General features: G+C 32.3%; 1 protein-coding gene across 2 annotated transcripts; it reads left to right on the top strand.

Annotated features, from left to right (window-relative positions):
- The first annotated feature begins 128 nt into the window (after positions 1–128).
- Positions 129–21,481, top strand: LOC139486166 (ATPase family gene 2 protein homolog A-like). Of its 2 annotated transcripts, none has more exons than XM_071270952.1 (15): positions 129–247; positions 2,015–2,288; positions 3,706–3,764; positions 4,344–4,874; positions 5,308–5,437; positions 5,887–5,943; positions 6,417–6,540; positions 6,792–6,929; positions 8,024–8,141; positions 13,434–13,576; positions 14,424–14,633; positions 17,156–17,289; positions 17,783–17,909; positions 19,293–19,457; positions 21,299–21,481. In XM_071270952.1, exons 2-15 carry the CDS (start codon positions 2,077–2,079, stop codon positions 21,473–21,475), a joined length of 2,325 nt encoding a protein of 774 aa, XP_071127053.1. In that variant the 5' UTR covers positions 129–247; positions 2,015–2,076; the 3' UTR covers positions 21,476–21,481. The 2 variants fall into 2 exon arrangements, with proteins under 2 accessions (XP_071127053.1, XP_071127052.1); XM_071270951.1 differs by having other exon boundaries at positions 134–390.
- Positions 21,482–23,090: the final 1,609 nt, after the last annotated feature.

The raw sequence follows: 23,090 nt of genomic DNA, 5'->3' as shown, positions 1-23,090 counted from the left end.
GAAATCAAATGAAAATATATAAATTTCGGTTAAAGAAATTTAAATAGTTGCCTAAAGTTTAATCAAATATTTGAATAATAAACCAAAGAGTAAAAGATAACTATCAGTTTAGTTATGTAGAGAGTAATACAACAGGTTCCCGGTTGAAGAAACGGTCGGAAGTAACCAGTAGTATTTGTAAACATAAACACGTGGGCACAGTAAAAATGCCCCCGAAGTCAAAACAACAGAAACAAGAATGGCTTCAGTGTGTGAAATGCAAACACTTGATTTTTCATAAAGACATTGAAAAGCATCCCAATGAATGTGATTTACAAAACAAATACACAAGTTGCAGCATCAATGGAAACAAACTCAATGCATTCATTTCCCATTTGAATGCATTAGAAGGTTATCATCATAGATCATCATAAGTTTTGAAAGCAAGACAAGTCGCCCCACTTTCCCACCAACTCGCCACACTTTTGTCTACCAACTTGTCCAACTTTACCATCAATCACAGGGGCACGCCCCTTTATGATCAGCTCGCCCCACTTCATGTTTACCAACCGCTCCACTTCACAGGTTCAATCATCATAGAAGGGGGAACTGATTCAAGATCCGGCTAAATGTTTTGTCAGATTCATATATCTACCTTACACAATGTACGTAAGCAGTTTTTTTATTATTTTTGTCATTTCCCGTGTCCAGCTAGACTTCATTTCCAGTTTTCACGACACAATTATTTAACTTTCACGTGTCACGCTAACAAAAAAATCTGCAATCCTGCATCGCTCTTAGACCCCAATAAGACCTACATAGAAGAGGGACAAGTCTGACAAAAGATACCAGAGGGACATTCAAACTCATACATTGTCATAGATCAAAAATAAACTGACAGCGCCATGGCTATAAAACAAAAATACATATATAGACAAATAGTAGTACACAAGACACAACATAGAAAACCAAAGACTGAGCAACACGAACTCCATCGAACACGGGGGTGATCTCAGGTGCTCAGGAACCTGAAACAATCTCTTTTGTCTAATTAAAGTTTTGTTTCAACAGACCCATATTGTGAATTTTGAGATGTAAGTCAAGATATTAGGCAGACTTACCTGTGTCTGTTGTAGTATCCTTTATCTCTTGTTAAATGGGATAGATGTGTCCAAATTTTATCAAAGATATCCTTCTGTGTATTCTATGTAGGTAATATATTACAGGGTCATAAATACAAGTGATCTCAAGTCAAATTACCAATAAAACCCTGTTTCACAGTGAATCTACACTAGAGGCAGGAAGAGAATGTTTTGAATGGATAACCTTGTGTGTACTGTATAACAAACATTAGCTGTGAAACTAGCTCTTAAAACGATTGTTTATTTATATACAATGTACTTTTTGATACATGTAAGGCCAAAAATGGTGTTTACATTGTCCAAAAAAATATGACGAGGACCATACAAGATGATTTTGCAAGTAGATAAACATGCACTTTTCTTTTTAAATACTGTAAATTCAGAAATTATTGCGAGGTTTTTATTATTGCGAATATTGCGACAGAATTGTAAACGCAATAATTAAAACTCGCATTTTGTCATATTTTAACTGAATAAAGCATGACTTTTCACAAAATCGTAAAAATTAAAATCGCATTTAAGTTGAAATTGACAAAATCGCAATAATAAATGCACGCAATAATTTCTGAATTTACAGTAGTATTGGAAGTACTTGGTATACTATTATGAACAAAATATCCAACAACAAAAAACAAATAACATCAACGGGTCAGCAATACATGCAATACAAAGTTATTGTCAAAGACAAGCTTCTTATGAGTCCTAGACATATTGAATGCATCTCTGAAGCAATGTAGATTAAAGTTCAACAGTGTAATAAAAAACATTAAATCTTAAAGGCATCAAAAGAGGGATGCCAAGTTGTGGTCATATTTTTTTATTGAACAGTTGACTGTGTATCATCAGTACAAATGTATTAACCTTATAAACAAATTTTGTTTGCTTTGTTTCAGTTGGGAAGCTTGGTTTACCTCATGATTTAAGTGACAATGTTACAGTTGTTCATCCCAGTACAATGAAATATAGTGGACTTGCCATTGGACGACCATGTTTATTGGACAGTCAGTATGTCAGTGTAGCCTGGCCTTCAACTTTCATGGCCCAGACATCAGTTGGGGTACCAGATAATTTAGTGAAGTTGCTAGAGAAAGAATCTAGTGGAAAAATAACAGTAGAGCCATTAAACTACGGACTTCCAACAGCTTCAGAGATCTGCTTGAAGCAGAGGTAACATTTATTTTGTAATATATGATCAATTTACAAATGTTAACTGTTTATAACCACCAAGAAAATTTATTTTGTATTAACGAGTAAAACACAAAAAATTAACAAATGATACCTTTACACAAGAAAATTTGTTTTGTAAGAAATGAACAATTAACCAATGTAACATGTACACCAGAAAATGATTTTTGTAAGACATCAACAATATTAAAATGTTTCCTGTACACCAGAAAATTTATTTTGTAAGAAATGAACATGGTTTTATTTGTTGTCTTAAGTGTTTTACAGTTGAACAGAGTGATTTACCATTTGTTATTGTATATGTGAGTGATAATACCTGTACACTTTCAACGGGAGACATTTTGAAAATGATTTATGTATTCGAAAAATCAGTATCAATGTATTTTTTTAATTAAATCATTATTGTGTGAAATACAATACTTCTGCAATTAGCAAGAGTTATCTCCCATTGATTGCTACAATAACCAAGTTAAATAATTCACGAGTTTTTGTCCTTTGATAGTGTTTTACACAGTGGCGGATCCAGGGGGGGGGGGGGGGGGGGGGAGAATTCCTGCATCTGCCCCTGTTACATAATGTAGTCAAGTTTTTGCCATGGCAATTATGGCTCTTAAATTGTTTATAATTTGCAAAGTTTTCATTTATCATTTCCAAAAATGTGTCTGTGAATACTCACCCTCTAAAAACATTTAGACTAGTTTATCATAAAAGTATGTTTAGGCCACAAAAAAAAGTAGGGAGACAGATTTGTAAAAGCAAATTGCTTGTTTCTGAATCCTTAATATTATTTCATTGTATAATATGTTTAATGTTGATTTATCTGAATAAATATTGTTTAAACTAAAAGTATGTTTAGGCCACAAAAAAAAGTATGTGTGTTTAATGTACTCCTACCTACCCTAATTTTTATCCCCTACCCTAAAGTTTTTTTGGCCATTATTGATTAAGCACTGTTAAAGTCACAATGTTGCTCCAATAGACTAAAAAAAATACCTACAAATGTACCTACCTACCCTGGGTTTTTTCAGCATGTGACAGTAAACACACATACTATTTGTTTGGCCTCATATTAAGATTTTTTAGAGAATTTCTTTTCATTTTTATTTTTTTGGCTTAATAAAGTTGATTAAATTTTAATTTGTCATTGATTACTTAGGAATTTAGAGTGTGACATCTCTAAAAATGGCACCATGCAAAAAACTGTAAAGAATGTGTCTATATTAACCGAATATTTACACAAGACATGTGAGTTATCTCCCTGCAGATTTAGAAAATTGAATAAACTAGTGAAGTATAGTACTGCTATAAGATGCAAACTACATAGTTAGTTATTTTGTGTATTTAACATGTTTAATATTAACTGATAAATATTTGAATCAGATTGTCCATTTTAATGCAGCACTGATGGGTTTCCACCAGAGGAAAGTTGCTTTCAAGATTTTGTCAGAAATAAACTATGTAAGTATTGCCATTTAAAGTCAGTATCACACACAAGGATGTGATTTAATTATACATGTACATGATGAAAACAGGCTGTTATTATCTTCAGTGTCACCAAAATAATCGTAGGATAATGCAGGTAGAGAAATATATTCAAGGAGTGAACAAATAACACAAGAATTGATGAATATGAATAACTATTATTAGTTAGTTATCAGTGTTGTTCAGTAATGAATTGTTTATTTCCTGATATTTGAATTCTCTAATTAACTACACAATATATTCTTTTTATTACTGACGATACACTGATTCAAATGTAAATAAAAGGATAAAGTATAGCATGCAAGGACTCATTCTCAATTTGTTTTGATGCATTTGAACATGCCATTAGTATGACTACAGAGGAGTGAAATTTTTCAGAAATTATTTTACACAGTATTTCAAAGAACCAATGCAATAAAACTAAATAACACATATAGCTTAATTGTTGCTCCAGTAATGAAAATTAGTTTGAAAAACTCAATATTAAAGGACACCTCTTCTTTTTCTGCTTGTTTCTTTATCCTGTCTACACTACATGCTTTTCTTTTATTTCAGGTGGAAAATGTTTTAAAATAGGAAATAAAGTAAACATTAGTTATTATGGACAAATGTATCAGTTTGTAGTGACAGACCTAACCATACAAAGAACTCAAAATCTCAACCAATCAAATGTTGATGAACTATCACATGACCTTTCCGGAATGAACATGTCTGACATGTCATGTGACACATCCTTTAAATCACCTTGTACACCTTCAAGTTCATTTGACAGATCTTTATCATCTGAAAATCAAAGTTTTAATAATTCTTCTCCAATATCAAGTACTCCAAAATCTAAACCAAGGAATTTAGACATGTTTAAAACTCCAGAGCCTCCTGGGAAACAGAATTTAAAGATGAATGAAAAATTTGCAAAAATAGCTTCACAAACGAGACTGATGATTTTACGAGATGAACCGATTGAAGAGGACGATATAAAAGACAAAGTGACATTTGATTGGATAGGAGGACTGAAATCACAGATTAAAGTGTTGAGGGAAATGATTCAGCTTCCTCTAGCACAACCAGAACTCTTTAAATCATTTGGTAATACAATAAATTCTCAAATTAGATATCATGTACTGGTCAAAATCTTTTGTACCTGGACTAGTCACAGATATTTATGTTACTCTGGTAATTCTTAAAAATTTTGAAAGACACCAAAAAATTCTTGGTAACAAAAGAGTTTGACATGAGATAACCTGCTATAAGTGTTCTCACACTCTCAGACGTAAAATTGAATAAATTTTAAGCAATTTGTTTGATACTGTACACAATTCATATTGCTCCTTAAATAATGAAAAAGACCTGAATAATTTATATCACAAAGTTTTAAATGTCATGACGATACTTGCAATTTTAAAAAAACTTTCTGGAGTCAAGACAGTCGGAACCAATTGAATTCAATGAAGTTAAATATCTTTTAGATATAAAAACAAAAAGTGACTATTAGCATAATTATGATAATTTGTTGTTTTAGGTATACCTCCACCAAGAGGAGTGTTGATATATGGTCCATCAGGTACTGGGAAGTCATTGTTGATTAAAGCTGTAACCAATGAGGTCCAGGCACATATAATAAGTGTATCCTCATCCGATGTCATTAGCAAGTAAGTTCTTAATAGAATACAGGGATCCAGTTTTAAAGGGCATATGGAATAAAAGTGTTACAACATATCCCCCTTTTTCTATAGATTACGGCTGCTCCAGTATGAAACTGAGGAACTTAGAATAGACTTTCAACTGATCAATCCAATGATAGTGATTTTAGTACCATATGATTTTGGTGGGATGAAAAGTGGTGCTTATAATACACAACTTCACAGGGCTAAATACTATATCTATTTTAATTGTGAATTTTACCTGTAAGCTTGCACTGAACTCTGTAAATAAACCAGATTCCTTAAATTTTAATGTTAGTGTGTTCTGCTGGATAAAGTTCAATGAATATATATTTTAATAATATTGGTGTCCATGATATTGTAAAGGACTTTGTGGTTTGATACAAATAATAATGTAAAATTTGTCATCCTAATTTTATATGCTTTCTTTGTTTCAGATTTTTTGGTGAATCCGAACTTAAACTGAGAAATATATTCATGGAAGCTGAAGAAAGGTAGTTGTGTTTTATCAGATTAAAATAGTATTGGTATTAGACATGTCCAGGAAAACTTTTATTTTGTTTGAAGGCTTTATCGAGAGAACCACATTGGTACTGCTCTTTCATATCCTGATTTCATTTTAAGTGAACAGATTGCGTTGTTTTGGGTTGCATAGTCCTGATAAAATTGACAAATTCTAAGATGTGTGTTTTTGTTAGTATTATGGCACTTGTATGATTTTTTTTTCTATTTGGTAGTCTGTGGAAAACTGAAGGCATTGTGTATGATGTAATTGCATGAAGATACACAAAATGTACAAGTGATGTTTTGGACTGCTTTCTTATTTATTCAAATTTAAAAATTAAACAGCAAAGATTTTTTCATCACATATTGCAGTAACTTTGATTTTTAGTCAATGGCAATAAAACTCTTTAAACCAGAATTCCTCATGTCAAAAGATCTTTTAGAATTGTGTTATTTTTTCCAGAGCGCCATCTATAATAGTTATGGATGATGTAGATTCTATTTTACCAAGTCGAGATAAAACACAAAATGACTCCCAGAAAAGACTGGTAGCCACCATGTTAACATTGATGGATGGAATTAGTCAGGTTGGTTAAAATATCCTTCTTTTTGTGAATAAATTATTCTGTATAATATTGATCTTAGAAGTATTTTTTCATGTTTTTTAATATATCATTTTGAAAGTTTCCAATAAAAAGGGAATGATACAAGAAAGAGAATTAAAAAAAAAGATAAAGGTTTACTTAAAATGCCAATAAAATATTAAACTAAAGTGTAAAAAGCAGGGGTTTCAGTTGCAGACTTCAGTTTGTTTCTTATTGCATTTACCCTGTTTTAGAACCAGAGAGAAGATAAAGTTATTATGGTTGTTGCTGCTTGTTGTGTACCTGATCAAATAGATCCAGCATTGAGGCGACCTGGGAGATTTGATAAAGAAATTGAAGTAGGAGTCCCAACATCACAGGATAGAAGAGAGGCAAGTTTATAACTGTATTTAAAGCACTTTGTTTAACAGGCTATAAGGCTGTACCTTGACATATAATGGTTTACATGGATGGAGAGTTGCCTCATTGGCACTCATACCACATCTTCCTATATCTATTATAATGAATTTTCCGACCACCCTTTACAATATTTGTAACAGAGATAGCATAATGGTAGAGTTATATTACAGAAATTCAGGTCTTTTCCAAATTAAATAGGGAAAACTTCAAAACTGCTTGATATGGCTTTAAAAGATGTTGAAAAAATACAGAAAGAAAGAAATGAAGATACAAAGTATGAATAATTTTATTGCTAAATTTGTTGATATTCTTTATAAATGTGCAGTTGACAGTTGAACAAACAAAAATAGTTTGATAATTTACAGTACCTAAACAAGCTAAAGGTTTTGGGGTTTTAAAAATCTTTTTTGTAACACATTATTATAATACTGTCCCTGTTGTATTCACAAGGTTAAAAGTATAACCCCCAACTGTTTAAGAATTTGTCAATGGCTGTTCCAGAATTAAATACATAAGGGAATATTAGGCAGATCACCAAAATCAGATAAATTCTCATTTTACTTACGTTTGTATAATTCTTACAAATTTCTAAGGAAAATGCAACAACTCATATTTAACACATGTTTAATTAATTTGAGTGCCTCCACCTGATATTTGTTTGGAAACAGCCCTTGGTTCACATCTGCTGTATAAGGACTGTTCCATTCATTTGGGAATGTTGAAAGGGATTTAAAAAAACATTCTGACAACCAACAATTTTTTCATACATTAAATGACCGCACAACCATAAATGGCTAAGAATTGTGAAAATAGAACTTTCCTTCCTACCCATATTCATTAAATGTAACACATTGTGCCTCTGATACCATACAAAGATTGATTGATTGTTAACAACCCAGTAGTTAATGTTTCATACATATATAAGAAGTGTCTATATAAAGGAAAGCAGAGGTAGCAGAAAAGAAAAGGCAAACACATAATACAGATAAAGACATAGAAAGAGAAGAAAGTTTAAAGGGAGGGAAAAAGATTTTCTTTGTCAGATAACATTTAATTTATGTTGCAGATTTTACAAAAGCTGTTGCAGAAAGTGCCAAATACTTTAGAGAAAGAAATCATATTGAAAATAGCAGATAAAGCACATGGTTTTGTTGGAGCAGACCTTGCTAGTGTTTGTCAACAAGGTATGAAAAGGTCAAAGATTGGAGGGTTGTAGACAAAACACATGGTGATAGGACTTTCTAGAAAAAAGTAAAATCACAAAAACACTGAGCTCCAAGGAAAATTAAAAAAACAGAAATACCCTTATCAAATTGCAAAAAAAATCTCTTACACATTAAACGAATGGATAACAAGTGTCATATTTCTGACTTGGTACAGGCTTTTTTTTTTTTATGTAACTCACTTCTCGAAGCTAGAATTTGGCATTGCAATTACAGCTGATGATATACAAATTTTCCCTTGTTTGGAAGATATAGTTTTATACATACTAGTTCACTTCGGTGGAGAGCAGTGAAGAAAATAGAAAAAGCAAACATTTTCATTTGATAGGCAAAAAACTGCTTAGATTTTTTTGGATACGATAGCTTTCAAGCAATCTGTAGACTTATACCGGTGGCTCAGAGCAATTTCCCTCACGTCAATCGTTTTATTCTAAACATTAAGGAACATCTCAGATTCTTATGATTGTCTTGCTTTAAAAGGCAAAAACAAACAAAGGGATTGAACTTAATCAACTTTCCTATAATGTTCTTTTCATAATCTTCATGTTTGATAATTTCCTTGACTTCGATGCGTGTTTTTAACAACACGGAAAATCAGAATTAAGCAGTATTTATATTTAGTGTAGTTATAAATTTAGAAACACGTCAGAGGGAATTCCCAGTTTTGATAAAATGCGAGAGTTCTCTGAATACCGATAAATCTATTTCTGTCATATGAGAACTGAAGTGGAGTTTTTCTTATATGTTACCGTTATGAAACTGATATTTGAGATTGTACTTCCATAAAGAAATTGAGAACCATCTAGGTCCTTTAATAAGCATTTAATCAGAGACATGTATAGTATTTATATGTCTCTGATTTAATATATCTTGCCCCAGGGTTTGATTTGGAAATTATGCGCATGCATATAGTTTTCTTGACTTTAAGGGGTTTTAGATTGAATGGTTGCTCTGGATTCCCCACTCAATTAATTAATTTATAACTCATGGGATCTTTTCTATGTATGTCTGCTATTGAGGGTTATTGTTGTTGCATAATTTTAAATCATATGCATCATTTAGATTAAAATAAATATATTCCACATCGTAGAACACCCCCTTCAGGCGAAATGGAGTCTTCCATATTATCGTTTCGAGTTGTCTCCGTTCCGGCAGTAACTTCCGTGAATTCTGAATATAAACAAGACGTCGAGTATTAGCTCGTTCTGTCAATAAACGTCGTATTATATTAAAAACGAATGCAATTTAAATCGATAAATGTGTACGGAAAGGAGCCATAATGACTGACCCAAAGGAAATTAAATATTTAAAGAGTTAGGAATGGGGTTCCTCCTAGAATTAACGTAGGGAAAAAGGTGATAAGATACGAATTGAAATCTACATCTACATCATACGACGATCCATCAGCACATTGATGACTATACGTCGGCGCATCGCTAACAGACACTTAATAAAATCTAATAACCAATGAGTGAAATAAAATACCTTCTCTGACATCTCTGACATTGTCTCACTCTGAGTCAGTCAGTGACTGCTGTGGAAAGTAAACTTGGTATTGATAGTACAAAAATAAAACACAATAGACCTAATTACATTGTTCATACACTTTTATCCGGGTTTGGCTATTTTGCAACTATTTTACATGTCTGTTTGTCATTTGAATTAGTTTTGAAAATAATATTATCCAGCTACATGCATACATGTTTCAATGAAACAATGGCAATCGTATCCCTCAGAGCAATCTGCTCTTTGATTATATAAATAATATGATAAGGCCACACCAATTTAATTTCTTGTTCTACGGATTTTTGGTCTCCAAAAATTGGGGCGAGCGAGCGATTTGAAAATTTTAATAAAAAAATATTTGATTTGAAAAATTTTCAGGCGAAGCTGGAAAAGTAAAGGCGAGCGATTATAATTTTTTTTGTAAACATAAAATAGTAGGTTTTGACAATATTAAAACTCATATTTATGACTTGTAATTTGACATTTCTTTAATTTATGAAGTATTTTTCCCTGTTCACCATGTTCACCAAGAAATAACTGTATAATTAAATCTGGTCTATGTATGTGTGACATACAATGGGCCAATTCTCCATCTACATTAAGTCATAATCAGGTTGGGAACAACCGCTTAATGTTATAATGTAAATATCCCTTTTATAAGGGGTCAATATCTTAAAGTCATAATATATTTCTTTGTAAAAAAACATCTTTTAGTAGAAAAGGGCTCATATGTTCCCAAAGATCTATATATCTATCTTGGGCCTCAATTAAAAATATTTTGGTTTGCCCAAACCCTACCCAAAGGTTGAGACAGTGGGTAGGTAGGTAGGCATTTTTTTTTCTTTTTTCATAAAAAGAAATTGAAGTATCGGGTGTTTATTAGTCTTCATGCCTATCTGATTAAAAAAAACTTCTTCAAATCAGGACAGTAAAAGAATTTGAGTAGGCAGCTTTTTTCTGGGTAGGTAGGGTTTGGGCAAACAAACCTATTCTTTTTTATGGCCTTGTATTAAATGGTCAAAACATGTCCAAGAATTTTGTAATATTCCTGGACTTAAACCATGTTAACACATTTACTTTATAAACAGTTTGTTTAATGATTCTTTAATAATATTCAAAATAAGTGGACCCCTCTTTTAGAAAAATTGTTTAAAATATGATGTATTTCTCCTCTTTTTGTGTAAAAAAAAAATCCAAATTTTCAAAGGTTTTGTGTAGTAGCACAGACTAGCACTAGCACTACAAATTCTTGGTTAAATTTTTTTCTTTTCTACAACGGTAAAATTACCCCTTATCAAGTCTGAGGGAGGGCTGTTCACAACCTGATAATAACAAACACAGGTCAAAGTACGGCCTTTTACAAAGGGCTTTGATCCAGATCAAACAGCAAGCTTTAAGGGACCCCACAATTATTGGTGTACACAATTCGAACAGGAAAACCAACTATCTAATTTATATATCCAAACGGGAAAATACCAATGATCCCCATCTACAAACGATAACTGCTGAAGACAGGCCCCTGAATCAATCAGGACAGGTACATAAACATGCAGCGGCTATATATAGTTTTGTTTCGCCAGCATACAATATAATTGCAGTTGAAGAAGTTCAGAAGTTCTTTGTACTTTATTCTAACAACGAACATTTTTTGATAGGGAATATAAGTAAGGGGAAAGAAACCAATGTTTTGTTCTGTACAGGTATTTCCGCTGTTATATATTTATATCAGAGCACCCCCACGTTTCATGCTGAAACAAATATTCTCACAGATATTTACACAGTGTTATGGGGTGCTTATAGGTTTAAAATCATTATAAACAGGTTAGAATGTGATTTTAAAAAACAAATGTTGATATCTTTTTATAATATTTACAAAACAAAACAAAAAAAAAGGAATTAAATTGGTGTGGCCTAACCAAAAATAATCTTTAAATCAACAGGGAACACAAAATCATTCATAGTCATAAAGATTCTTAGGGAGTCCATTTTTGCTATTCTTTAGGATTATTTTATTATCATAACCCAACTCATGAAGTGACATGTAACAATGACCTATTTGAGGTTCTCGTCCATTTATTTGCCCATTTTCTCTGTCCATTAGTCAATTCATCAATTGAAAAAGAAGTTGTGTTATGTTTGCCAATGAGACAACTCTCCACAAGATACTATTTAGTATAGCTTAGCTTCTGTATTTAGAAATGATTTAATATTTGTTAAGATGTTCAGTTGTACCTTGTAGGCATTTTCAGGTCTTATTGTTTGACAAGGATGTTTATGCCCCACCTAGGGGCATGATGTTTTCTGATCTGTGCTTCCTCTTTTTTGTCTGTTTGTCAGGACGTCTGTCTTGCTTTGGGTTAAAGTTTTTGGTCAAGGTAGTTTTTATACAACCGTTTTTGCTTTTTGCGGTCATATATTGGTATCATGTCATCGTCTGCGTTGTCGTCCGAAGACGGATGGTTTCCGGATAATAACTTTAGTATAAGTAAATAGAAATCAATAAAATTTTAACATAATGCTTATAACCACAAAAGGAAGTTTGGGATTGGTTTTTGGGGTTATGTTCCCTAAGGTTTAGGAAAAAGGGGCCCAAAGGGGCCAGAACAAGCATTTATCTAGCGTCAAGACAATTAGTTGTGTATAAGTATTTCAATTGTTCTGAAATTGTACCACAATGTTTAATAGCATAAGTAGAAGGTTGGGATATATTTTATAGGTTATGGGGCATACAGTCTAGGAATAAAGGTCCAAAAAGGGGCCAAAAACAAGCATTTTTGTAGTTTTAAAACAATAAATTGGAGTTATCTTTCTTTGTCCAGAATGGTTGTTTAATCACATAAAACCAATGCTTTATGAATCTTCTTTGAAAATTGGAGTTATCTTTCTTTGTCCAGAATAATAATTGAATCAACTTAAATCAATGCTATATAAAATTTACATTGCAATATGCATATAAATAATGCACTTTTACTACCAACTGATAAATTTAAGCAATCTTTACCCTTCAGTGATTACAAGCACTTTGATTACCACTCTAGGATTATGCCCCTTTACAAGTGGAAAAGTTGAAGATTTTTTTTTGTTATATGCTAGCGGGGGCATCATCTGTGTCCCTTTTGGACACATTCCCCATTTATTTTTTTAGAAGTTACTATAACCATGACTGTATGACATTTTTTATTTTAATACTTTATGATATATTTAAATGAGTAGTTATTGTTGCAAACTCCATTAGAAATTTGAATTGAGATCATTTCTGGAATAAGGGAAAGGGGGAGGTGAAAAAAAATGGGGGGGGGGGTTCATTTTTCTCATTTCAGATTTCAGAAATTGAAAGAGGATTAATATTCAACAGTATAGTGAATTGCTCAAAAGCAAAAAAAAATTTAAGTTCATTAGACCACATTCATTCTGTGTCAGAAACCTATAGATGCTGTGTCAACTATTTAATCAAAATCTAAATTCAGAGCTGTATCCAGGTTGAATGCTGTGTCTATACTTGCCCCAACCGTTCAGGGTTCGACCTCTGCGGTCGTATAAAGCTGCGCCCTGCGGTTGATGACGTTGAACTTGAAACTTAGTACACATGTCCCCTTTGAAATTATCTTTCTAATTTATATGCTAAATTAGAGTTTAAACTTCAATTTTACAGTCCACTGTAACATAGAAAATGATAGTGCAAGTGGGGCATCCATGAAACATTCTTGTTTTCTATCTATTTGGATTTTATTTTCTGTTATACAACAGCTAGTTTGAACTCTTTGAAGAGAACTCTAAAGAATGGTGGGAATCAAATGGTGTCTGTTAGTGTGACTAAAGATGATATATCTGTTGCCATGACAATGGTACAGCCTAGTGGTATGAGAGAAGTACAGCTAGAGATTCCTCAGGTATTATTGCAAAATGTCTGGAATAATGAATCCATAATCTACAAATTCAAATGTACACTGCAGGCTTCGGTATTTTGATTGATTTTTATGCCCCACCTACGATAGTAGAGGGGCATTATGTTTTCTGGTCTGTGCGTCCGTTCGTTCGTCCGTCCGTTTGTTCGTTCGTCCGTCTGTCCCGCTTCAGGTTAAAGTTTTTGGTCAAGGTAGTTTTTGATGAAGTTGAAGTCCAATCAACTTCAAACTTAGTATACATGTTCCCTATGATATGATCTTTTTAATTTTAATGCCAAATTAGAGGGTTTACCCCAATTTCACGGTCCACTGAACATAGAAAATGATAGTGCGAGTGGGGCATTCGTGTACCGGGGACACATTCTTGTTTAGAAAAAAACTTATTGTAAAAATAAAGATAGATATCATCATTTTAAAAGAATTTTTAAAAGAAATAACCACTAGGATTTCAAGTTGCAGACTTTTTTTGATAGGCACATGGAAAAATATTAATTTGACAATTTTTTTGGTTATTTGAATTGACTAACTATTAATTTACCATTTTGAAATATTTTAAACACTGGGAATATTTTACACTCAGGGCATAGTTGTTCTTAATCATAGTTGACATATAAATACTTATTGGAATTTTGTTTTTTCAATGCCTTTTAAAATTTGAATGTCACTTTTGTGTATTCTGTAGTGACATTTTATGATACAAGTAATAGGACATTTAGATATTAAGCCTGTTGTAGATTAACAATCTTGTAATATGGACCAGTAAAGTGCTGTCTTTCAAATTTGTTATTTGATTTATCCTATTTAATAAAACACAGAATAATTTTCAATTAAGGTTCTTTGGAGTGACATTGGAGGACAAGAAGAAATTAAATTAAAGTTGAAGCAGGCAGTAGAATGGCCACTGTTACATCCTGAGGCCTTTGAGAGGATGGGAATTAGTCCACCACGTGGTATATTGATGTATGGTCCTCCAGGATGTTCCAAAACCATGATTGCTAAAGCCTTAGCTACAGAAAGTGGACTCAATTTTATTGCAATAAAGGTAATTTTAAGCTTTTTATCATACTGTGGATTCGTTGATATGTGAGCTCAGTAGAGCTTATGTTGTATGTCAATTTGTTTTTGTACTATGCCAACTTTGAATATATATATAACGTCCAGGGCTTTCCATTGAAATTGAAGTAGAAGGCTCAATTAAAATAATAGCCGGCTGTAACATGCGTTCGGCGAAGCCGGACGCCCACCAAGCTGTAAGCTTTGTGCCTTACGGCAGGGGGTCTGGAGGCCGCTCAAGGCCCCCAGAAGCTCTGGCATAAATAGAGCTAAAATCCTGCATACTCGCAATCTCCTGGCACCTAATTTCATCTTTCAAATGACCATTTTTTATGTATGAAATTAAAGAAAAAAAAAAAAAAATCTCAAAGAAATTTCTTTTTTTTTTGTTATAGTTTTTTATTTTATTACCTTATGCTTAAAATTCATTTACTTTTATAGGAGTTTTATTTATATAATAATTCGGTTTGTTAGAAATCTTGATGGATTTATTTTGCATAACTACGTGCATTTGTAAACAAATGACCCCCCTTTTCTCTATAAAGACTGTTACGCGTATTTAAATCATACAATTGTTTCTCAAGCATTGACAGAAAATTGATATATCCTCTGATTTTCGCTTTTTTTGTATACTGTTCAATAAGTCGGATACATAAATCATTTGGAAATTTTATTTATTTGAGGTCGAGTCGACAATATTCTACTTTCGTTTTTGATCTTGATTCTCTGAACACCACGTGGGTTTTGAAAAATGAACTTCAAAACTTTTTTAAAGATACTGTTTTCCAGATTCTAAACAATATGATCTACTATATTTTCTTTAATTTGACTGCTATTATTCCATAACATAAGATTGTCATCCTATCTGATTGTCTTCACGTTTTAAAAGCCAAAAAAAAAAAGCAAACGAGTTAATGACCATCGGAACGTCTCAATTGTTATCGTTCAATGACCACCGGAACGTCTCTCTTGTTATCTTTGAAAAGAAACGATGCATTCTGACTTTAAATAGACAACCAATCAGTGACCTGAATTCATGTGAACTATATTTAGCCCAAGGTAAACACTGATTTTCATCCTTGTGTATCGTGATCGCGACTTTGCGACAAGACGTCTCTTGGCTGCCTGTAAACATTTGAAAAAGATATTTTTGTAATTTATATTTTTGTCAGTGAAGTAGCCGGCACTGGAATCTACCGCAAACGGCGGATTTCCGCCGGCTACCGGCTTCAATGGAAAGCCCTGAACGTCACGGTACTCAAATTGCACCTATTTAGCAAAAATAGCAGAGGAAATCTACGGAAACGTTGCCATGAGACGCCATCAAAACGTCATCTTTTTAAAATTAGCAAATACAATATGTTACACGTATCCATTTCTTAAAAAATGTAGAGTAAGCATGGACTAATATTCAATTGTTCAAAATATTTAAAGAAATTAAACAAAAGCTCGGTTATTCAACGTTTGACGATGCGAATTTAAGCATGGATGCAATTTGGGTACTCCTCATTACAGAATCATTGATGGTTTGGAGGTCAGTTCAGACCATTTTTTCTATGATTCCATATGAATTCAAAATTAAATTGGTGAAACCATATAGTGAATAATGATACATCTACAAAATAAACACATAATAAAACTTTTGTCTAAAGCATAAATAAACGTAGGTTAAAAAACTGTCAAAATAGGTGCAATTTGTGTACCCTCACATTAGGGTGGTAATTTCCATTGATCTTATGGGTAATTGTTATCAATGAGTTTAAGAGTTCAACTACGAAGAAATTTTCAAATGGCTTGTATTCAAAATTTATTAAAACCATAAAATAAGTATGATAATGTCAACCAATGAAACATTGGCACTAATACTGGAAATCATTATTTATATTTTTTTAGGATTCCACTACATGTATTAGAAAAAAAAATGTAAAAGAATAGTGACAACAACAAAAGAAAATGGCCTTAAGGGAACATGCTAACAATTTGTGTTTAAGGCAGTTTCAAAATTGATCCCTCTTTTTTAAATAGAATGAAATTCAAAACAGTGTTGCTGTGGCCATTGATTGACACATTAAATTCATCCATTGACTGGGACAATTTAGGTGAACGTTTGTATGTAACGACCACTGCTCACTATGTACTTTTTAAAGACACTTAAACTATGGGGTCGCCAAAGGTTCTCAACACCTTAATAAAGTAATTCGAAAAATTAATCAGAAATAACACGATGTTTAGATATACATCAATTATATAAATCAAAACATAAAGGTTATTCCTGATTAATTTTTCGAATTATTTTATAATTAAAGGCGTTAAGAAACCTTTGGTGACCCCACAGTTTAAATGTCTATCGTAGGTACATCGTGAACAGTGGTCGTTACAGACAAACATTCACGTAAATTGTCCCAGTCAATGGATGAATTTAATGTGTCAATCAATGGCCACAGCCACACTGTTTTGAATTTCATTCTAAGTCATCTTTGAAGTTTGAACCTATTGTTTTTATTTGTACAGGGACCTGAGCTGTTTAACAAATGGGTTGGAGAATCAGAAAGAGCAGTAAGAGAAGTGTTCAGAAAGGCTAGAGCAGCAGCGCCATCTATTGTATTCTTTGATGAAATTGATGCCTTGGCTGTAGAAAGGGGGAGGTAATTAGGGTGTTTTTTGTACAAATGTATAGGACAAATGACCAGAGATGAACCTTATGGTTTTCTGCTGTGAAATAATGTTGAGGGAAAATTGACAGTTATATAACCATTGTTGTCAAGTCTTAAACATTGGATATTTGATTTGTCTCATTTAATTCTTAAAGGAGATATGGTATAATTGGCAATGCGACATCTATTCAACAGAGTTAAATATGACTTAAATAGAAGTAAATGAAGGTCACTGCACAGCCTTCAATAATGAGATAAAACATGTTGTATAGTTAGGCATAAACATGAAAAATGTAAGACAAAATAAAACAAGACAATGTTGGATAATGGAACCATACATAAGAATATGGATACTCTTTAGGGAAAAGACTATTTAGCACAACTATTCATTATAAGTGTAATTTGATTATAAAGGGTTCTTTGTACATGTTGATTAGACTGTTTTGTTCTTTCTTTAATGATAGGAATTTTAAATGTTTTATAGCTCTGGTGGGAGCAGTAATGTTGGTGACAGAGTCCTGGCTCAGTTATTGACAGAGATTGATGGAGTTGAAAGGTTAAAAGATGTCACGATTGTAGCTGCAACAAATAGACCTGATATGATTGACAAGGTGAGGTTAAAATTGAAAGGTTAAGATTTGTCACTAAAATGATTGATAAAGTGAGGTTAAAGCTAGAAGATTAAATAATGTCACTAATGTTACTGCAAGTACATGACTTAATAGAGAATAATATCTTTGAGTCATACCAGTTGTAATGTAAACGGCAACTGATTTTTTTTCATGTTTTGTGTTATGTTATGCAACTATAACCTATCACTGAATCTAAATACTGTAAAAGTACTTTAATTCGTGGGTATCAATTTTTCGTGGTTTGGGCAATATTTACATATTCGTGGGTTTTTAAATTCATGGATTTTAGTTTAAAAAAAAAATAAACCTTTTGAAACGAAGGTTACAAATAGTATGGATGGAAGGAAATTGCAAAGTAAACATTGACCCGTGTAAATCGTAGTGACAACACTAATTAACTCAAGATAAAGTGATCAACAGATGAAAGACAATCAAAGGTGTTAATTAGGCCATAAACTTGTCACTTAAAGAAAACAGTAACATAAACAAATGCCATAAATGAATCTTGAATTGTCAAATAATTCTTATCAAAATCAAGCCCAGCATGAAATTATTATTACCCATATGTACGAGAACTATAAAAATATATAATGAACACTTTATCATACCAGTGTATCAATACTGGAAATCTGACTTTCATCCATAAAAATATTTTATATGAGAATTAAAAGATCAAAAGTTGTTAAGTTGAGGTTATCAAAGATTAAATTGGTATAATCCTGCATGCTGCCAGTTGTTGTTCTGTGACTGCTATTAAAGTATTCTCAGACTTGGCATTATTCAATCTATTCTCTATATCATATTAGTAGTCAAACTTACATGGGGATCTTTCAATGTTTTGTTTTGGACAATGGTTGTTTTATTTCGTTGAACAGTTAAATTCGTGGATAAAATCGTCCACGAAAATTGGTACCCCACAAATAAAAGTACTTTCACAGTATTGCTAAACTTAAATGAGCTGCTACTTTTGTGTAAAGTTGCTTGTTTAAATACACGTTGGAGTACACCAGGCTCTCCAGAGCCAAAAGTCTGTGATCCTAATTTTTTCATTCTAGAATGCATCCATCTAGCAGTGTCGGAGTGATAATTTAAAAAATAACCATATAACCCCACCTTTAGGTTCAGGAAAGTTAATGGAAAATTAAGTGCCTATCTTCTTCAAAATAATTTTTTAAAACAAGAAATTCTGTTCAACACTCTTAATTTCATCTTTTAAACAAGGAGATTTATGTAGCCTAATCTGGAATTAAAAATATTATCAATCATTTCTAAATGGCATACTATCAAATTTAATTGCCTGATAAATCCTTTTTAGTCAAATTATTTGGCTTAGATATAATTTTTGTTTTTATCATTTTGTAGGCTTTAATGAGACCAGGTCGATTAGATAGGATTCTGTATGTACCATTACCTGATGAAAAAACAAGACATGAGATATTGAGAATTAATCTGTGTAAAATGCCAATAGAGAGTTCTGTAGACATGGATTGGATTGTACAGAAAACTGAGGGATATTCTGGAGCAGAGGTAATAAAAAGAAAAAGAGAGGGAAAATATCATGGGTGAAAAAAAAAATACAGACAATATGATGGCCAAAATATGAAAACCCTGAAAAAGACAACTAACAAATTCCTATTCAACAAAAATCCTGATAAAATCAAAGCTTGATCTATACAAACACCAACAAAACTAAGGATGATCTCAGATGCTCTAGGATATTTAACAGTCCCTGCTCCACTTGTGGAACTCCTTGTTTAAAGAAATATTAAGTTGTGTGTGTAACAGTCTCTAAGTGCGACAGGAATAATGTATTGTCATAAATCAAATAACTCTACAAAATATTGGCTTGATGACAAAAGTATTGTTGATAGATGTAGAATTTTAAAACAAAACTAAAGAAGAAATAATGAAGTACAAAAAATGTATTATAAAGACCCTTACAAAATTAATGTTTTTTTGATGTCTGATTTGGTTCTCAGTGTACAATATCAGAAATTATGATGATATAAATAAACAGCTGCGCCATGAGCGCATGATACGCCCGACGTCTTATGTGGAAGTCTTATGCAATAATCATAAATAGTTTATGAGAAAGTTTTAAGCAATAACCATATATTGTTTTAGAGACACAGCGGGATATGTGAAACCCCCCACCCTGGTTTTTTTTACAAAAACTAAATATTACCAAAATAAAATTTTGAATCAAAACCAAAAAGTATACAGATCTTTAGATAAATATATCAAAGAAGTGTGTAAAGTTTAAAAAAATTAATCATAACTTATTTTTGAGATATGGCGGGACATGTAAAAAACCCTCCCCTGTTTTACAAAATACTCAATAACTCAAAAATAAAATTTTGAATAATCACCAAAAGGTATACAGATCTTTAGATTAATAGAACAAAGAAGTGTGTAAAGTTTTAAGCAATAATCATAAATCGTTTTTGAGATACGGCACAACATGTAAAAAAAAACCTCCCCCTTTTTTACAAAATACTAATAACTCAAAAATGAAATTTTGAATCATCACCAAAAAGTATACAGATATTGAAATTAATATAACAAAGACATGTGTAAAGTTTTAAGCAATAATCATGAATAGTTTTTGAATTATGGCGCGACATGTAAAAAAACCATCCCCCTTTTTTACAAAATACTCAATAACTCAAAAATGAAATTTTGAATCATCACCAAAAAGTATACAGATATTGAGATTAATATAACTAAGAAGTGTTTAAAGTTTTAAGTCATAATCAAGAATCGTTTTTGAGATACAGTGCAACATGTGGAAAAAACACACCCCTGTTTTAGTTATAAAGTGCCGTAACCCAAAAAGTTTAAATCTTATTTTCACCAAAAAGTATACAGATCATTTGACCATCATAAGAAACAACTATATTAAGTTTCATGAAATTTGGATAAGTCGTTCTCAAGTTACGGTGCGACATGTTTACGCCGGACAGACGGACAGACGGATGGACGGACGGACGGACGTATAAAAATTAACTTGCACTATTTGAGTGACATTAAATCAGGTTTGAAAGCATCACTTATATTTATATGAAACAAAGCTGCAAGAATAATCAAAACTTGCAGTTTAATTTTTTGGGGATCATTCTTCAATCTGCAACTCCTTTAAGAATGATCTTATTTCAAAAATATTTTCAGAGAATATTTCTAAAGTTACACTTAGTTTTCTTTATTCTACATTTTATTGTCCATTTATTTTACAATTTCCCTATACAAATAAAAGACCAGGAATTGAATTTGTGAGTTCTGTCTGTTCAAGTTTTTCAAATTTATGATTGTTCGTGTTAGGAGGTACATGTACATGTTCTTAATAGCTTATAAACCTTTTTCTTTTTCAGATCTGTGCTGTGTGCCATGAAGCAGCTATGAGTGCTTTACAAGAAAACATTGATGCTAAGCATGTGAAAATAAAACATTTTAGTGATGCCCTGACAGTGGTGACACCTAGAATAGATTCTGAGCTTATTACGTTTTATAATGACTATCAAACAAAAAGTGGAATAAATTCTATATGAGATCAATCTGTTTTTTTATCAGACCATTATTCTGAATAGTATCTATCAGGGATACCTTTCTTTGAATGATTGTCAAGGATTCATTATTCTGTTGAGAGAATGGAACTCTCTCTACATGAGGAATTTTCTTTAACTATCCTCATCTGGCCAGGAAGTGACTGCATATTTACAACATCAAACATCCAACTTAATTTTCAAGGCCAAACATCTAACTTATTATACAACACCAAACATCCAATTTGTTAACCAACATTAAACATCTTACTTATTTTGCAACACCAAACACTCAACTTATTTTACAACACCAAACATCTTACTTGTTTTTCAACACTAAGCACCCAAATTGATTTTCAACACTAAGCACCCAAATTGTTTTTCAACATCAAACACCTTACTTGTTTCAGAACACCAAACACCCAACTTTTTTTACAGCCCAAAACACCCAACTTGTTTTACAACACCAAAACACCTAACTTGTTTTACAACACCAAAACACCCAACTTGTTTTACATCATCAAACACCTAACTTGTTTTACAACACCAAAACACCCAACTTGTTTTACATCATCAAACACCTAACTTGTTTTACAACACCAAAACACCCAACCCAACTTGTTTTACAACACCAAAACACCCAACTTGTTTTACAACACCAAAACACCCAACTTGTTTTACAACATAAAACACCCAACTTGTTTTACAACACCAAAACACCCAACTTGTTTTACAACACCAAACACCCAACTTGTTTAACAACATCAATCATAATACTTGTTACTTTTGACACATTCTTGTTTATTTATTTATTTTCGTAGGCACCATTTTATTTATGACCACAAATTGGTATGACGTTGGTGTCGTCGTCAGCGGCAGGGGCGTCCTCGTCGTCCTTCGTAGACATTTGGTTTTCGCACAATAAGTTTTATAACTTTAGCATAAGTAAATAGAAATCTATGTAATTTAAACACGAGGTTTATGACGACAAAAGGAAGGTTGGGATTGATTTTGGAAGTTTTGGTCCTTACAGTAACAGTTTAAGAATTAGGGGCCAAAAAAGGGTCCAATAAGCATTTTTCTTGGTTTTCGCACAATAACTCTAGTATAAGTAAATAGAAATCTTTGAAATTTAAACACAAGGTTTATGACCACAAAAGGAAGGTTGGGAATGATTTTGGAAGTCTTGGTATCAACAGTTTAGGAATTAGGGGCTAAAAAACGGCCCAAATAAGCATTTTTTTGGTTTTCTCACAATAACTGTAGTATGAGTGAATAGAAATCTATGAAATTTAAATACAAGGTTTATGACCACAAAAGGAAGGTTGGGATTGATTTTGGGAGTTTTGGTTCCAACAGTTTAGGAATAAGGGGCTAAAAAAGGGCCCAAATAAGCATTTTTTTGGTTTTCGTACAATAACTGTAGTATAAGTAAAAAGAAATCTATGAAATTTAAACACAAGGTTTATGACCACAAAAGGAAGGTTGGGATTGATTTTGGGAGTTTTAGTTCAAACAGTTTAGGAATTAGGGGCCAAAAGGGGCCAAAACTAAACTTTGTTTGATTTCATCAAAAATTGAACTATAGGGGTTCTTTGATATGCCGAATCGAACCATGTAT

Source organism: Mytilus edulis, chromosome 8 (assembly GCF_963676685.1).
Source record: "Mytilus edulis chromosome 8, xbMytEdul2.2, whole genome shotgun sequence".
Classification (NCBI taxonomy): Eukaryota; Metazoa; Mollusca; class Bivalvia; order Mytilida; family Mytilidae; genus Mytilus; species Mytilus edulis.
Note: the sequence above shows the minus strand (reverse complement) of the source record. Positions and strands in the feature narration are given on the sequence as shown.

What these genes read in the sequence shown, in the direction of transcription:
- LOC139486166 (XM_071270951.1), top strand. Translation starts at nt 207, where the DNA reads ATGCCCCCGAAGTCAAAACAACAGAAACAAGAATGGCTTCAGTGTGTG. An exon ending in TGATGGATGGAATTAGTCAG is followed by an intron (nt 6,541 to 6,791) that starts GTTGGTTAAAAT and finishes ACCCTGTTTTAG; the next exon opens with AACCAGAGAGAAGATAAAGT. An exon ending in TGCTAGTGTTTGTCAACAAG is followed by an intron (nt 8,142 to 13,433) that starts GTATGAAAAGGT and finishes GTTATACAACAG; the next exon opens with CTAGTTTGAACTCTTTGAAG.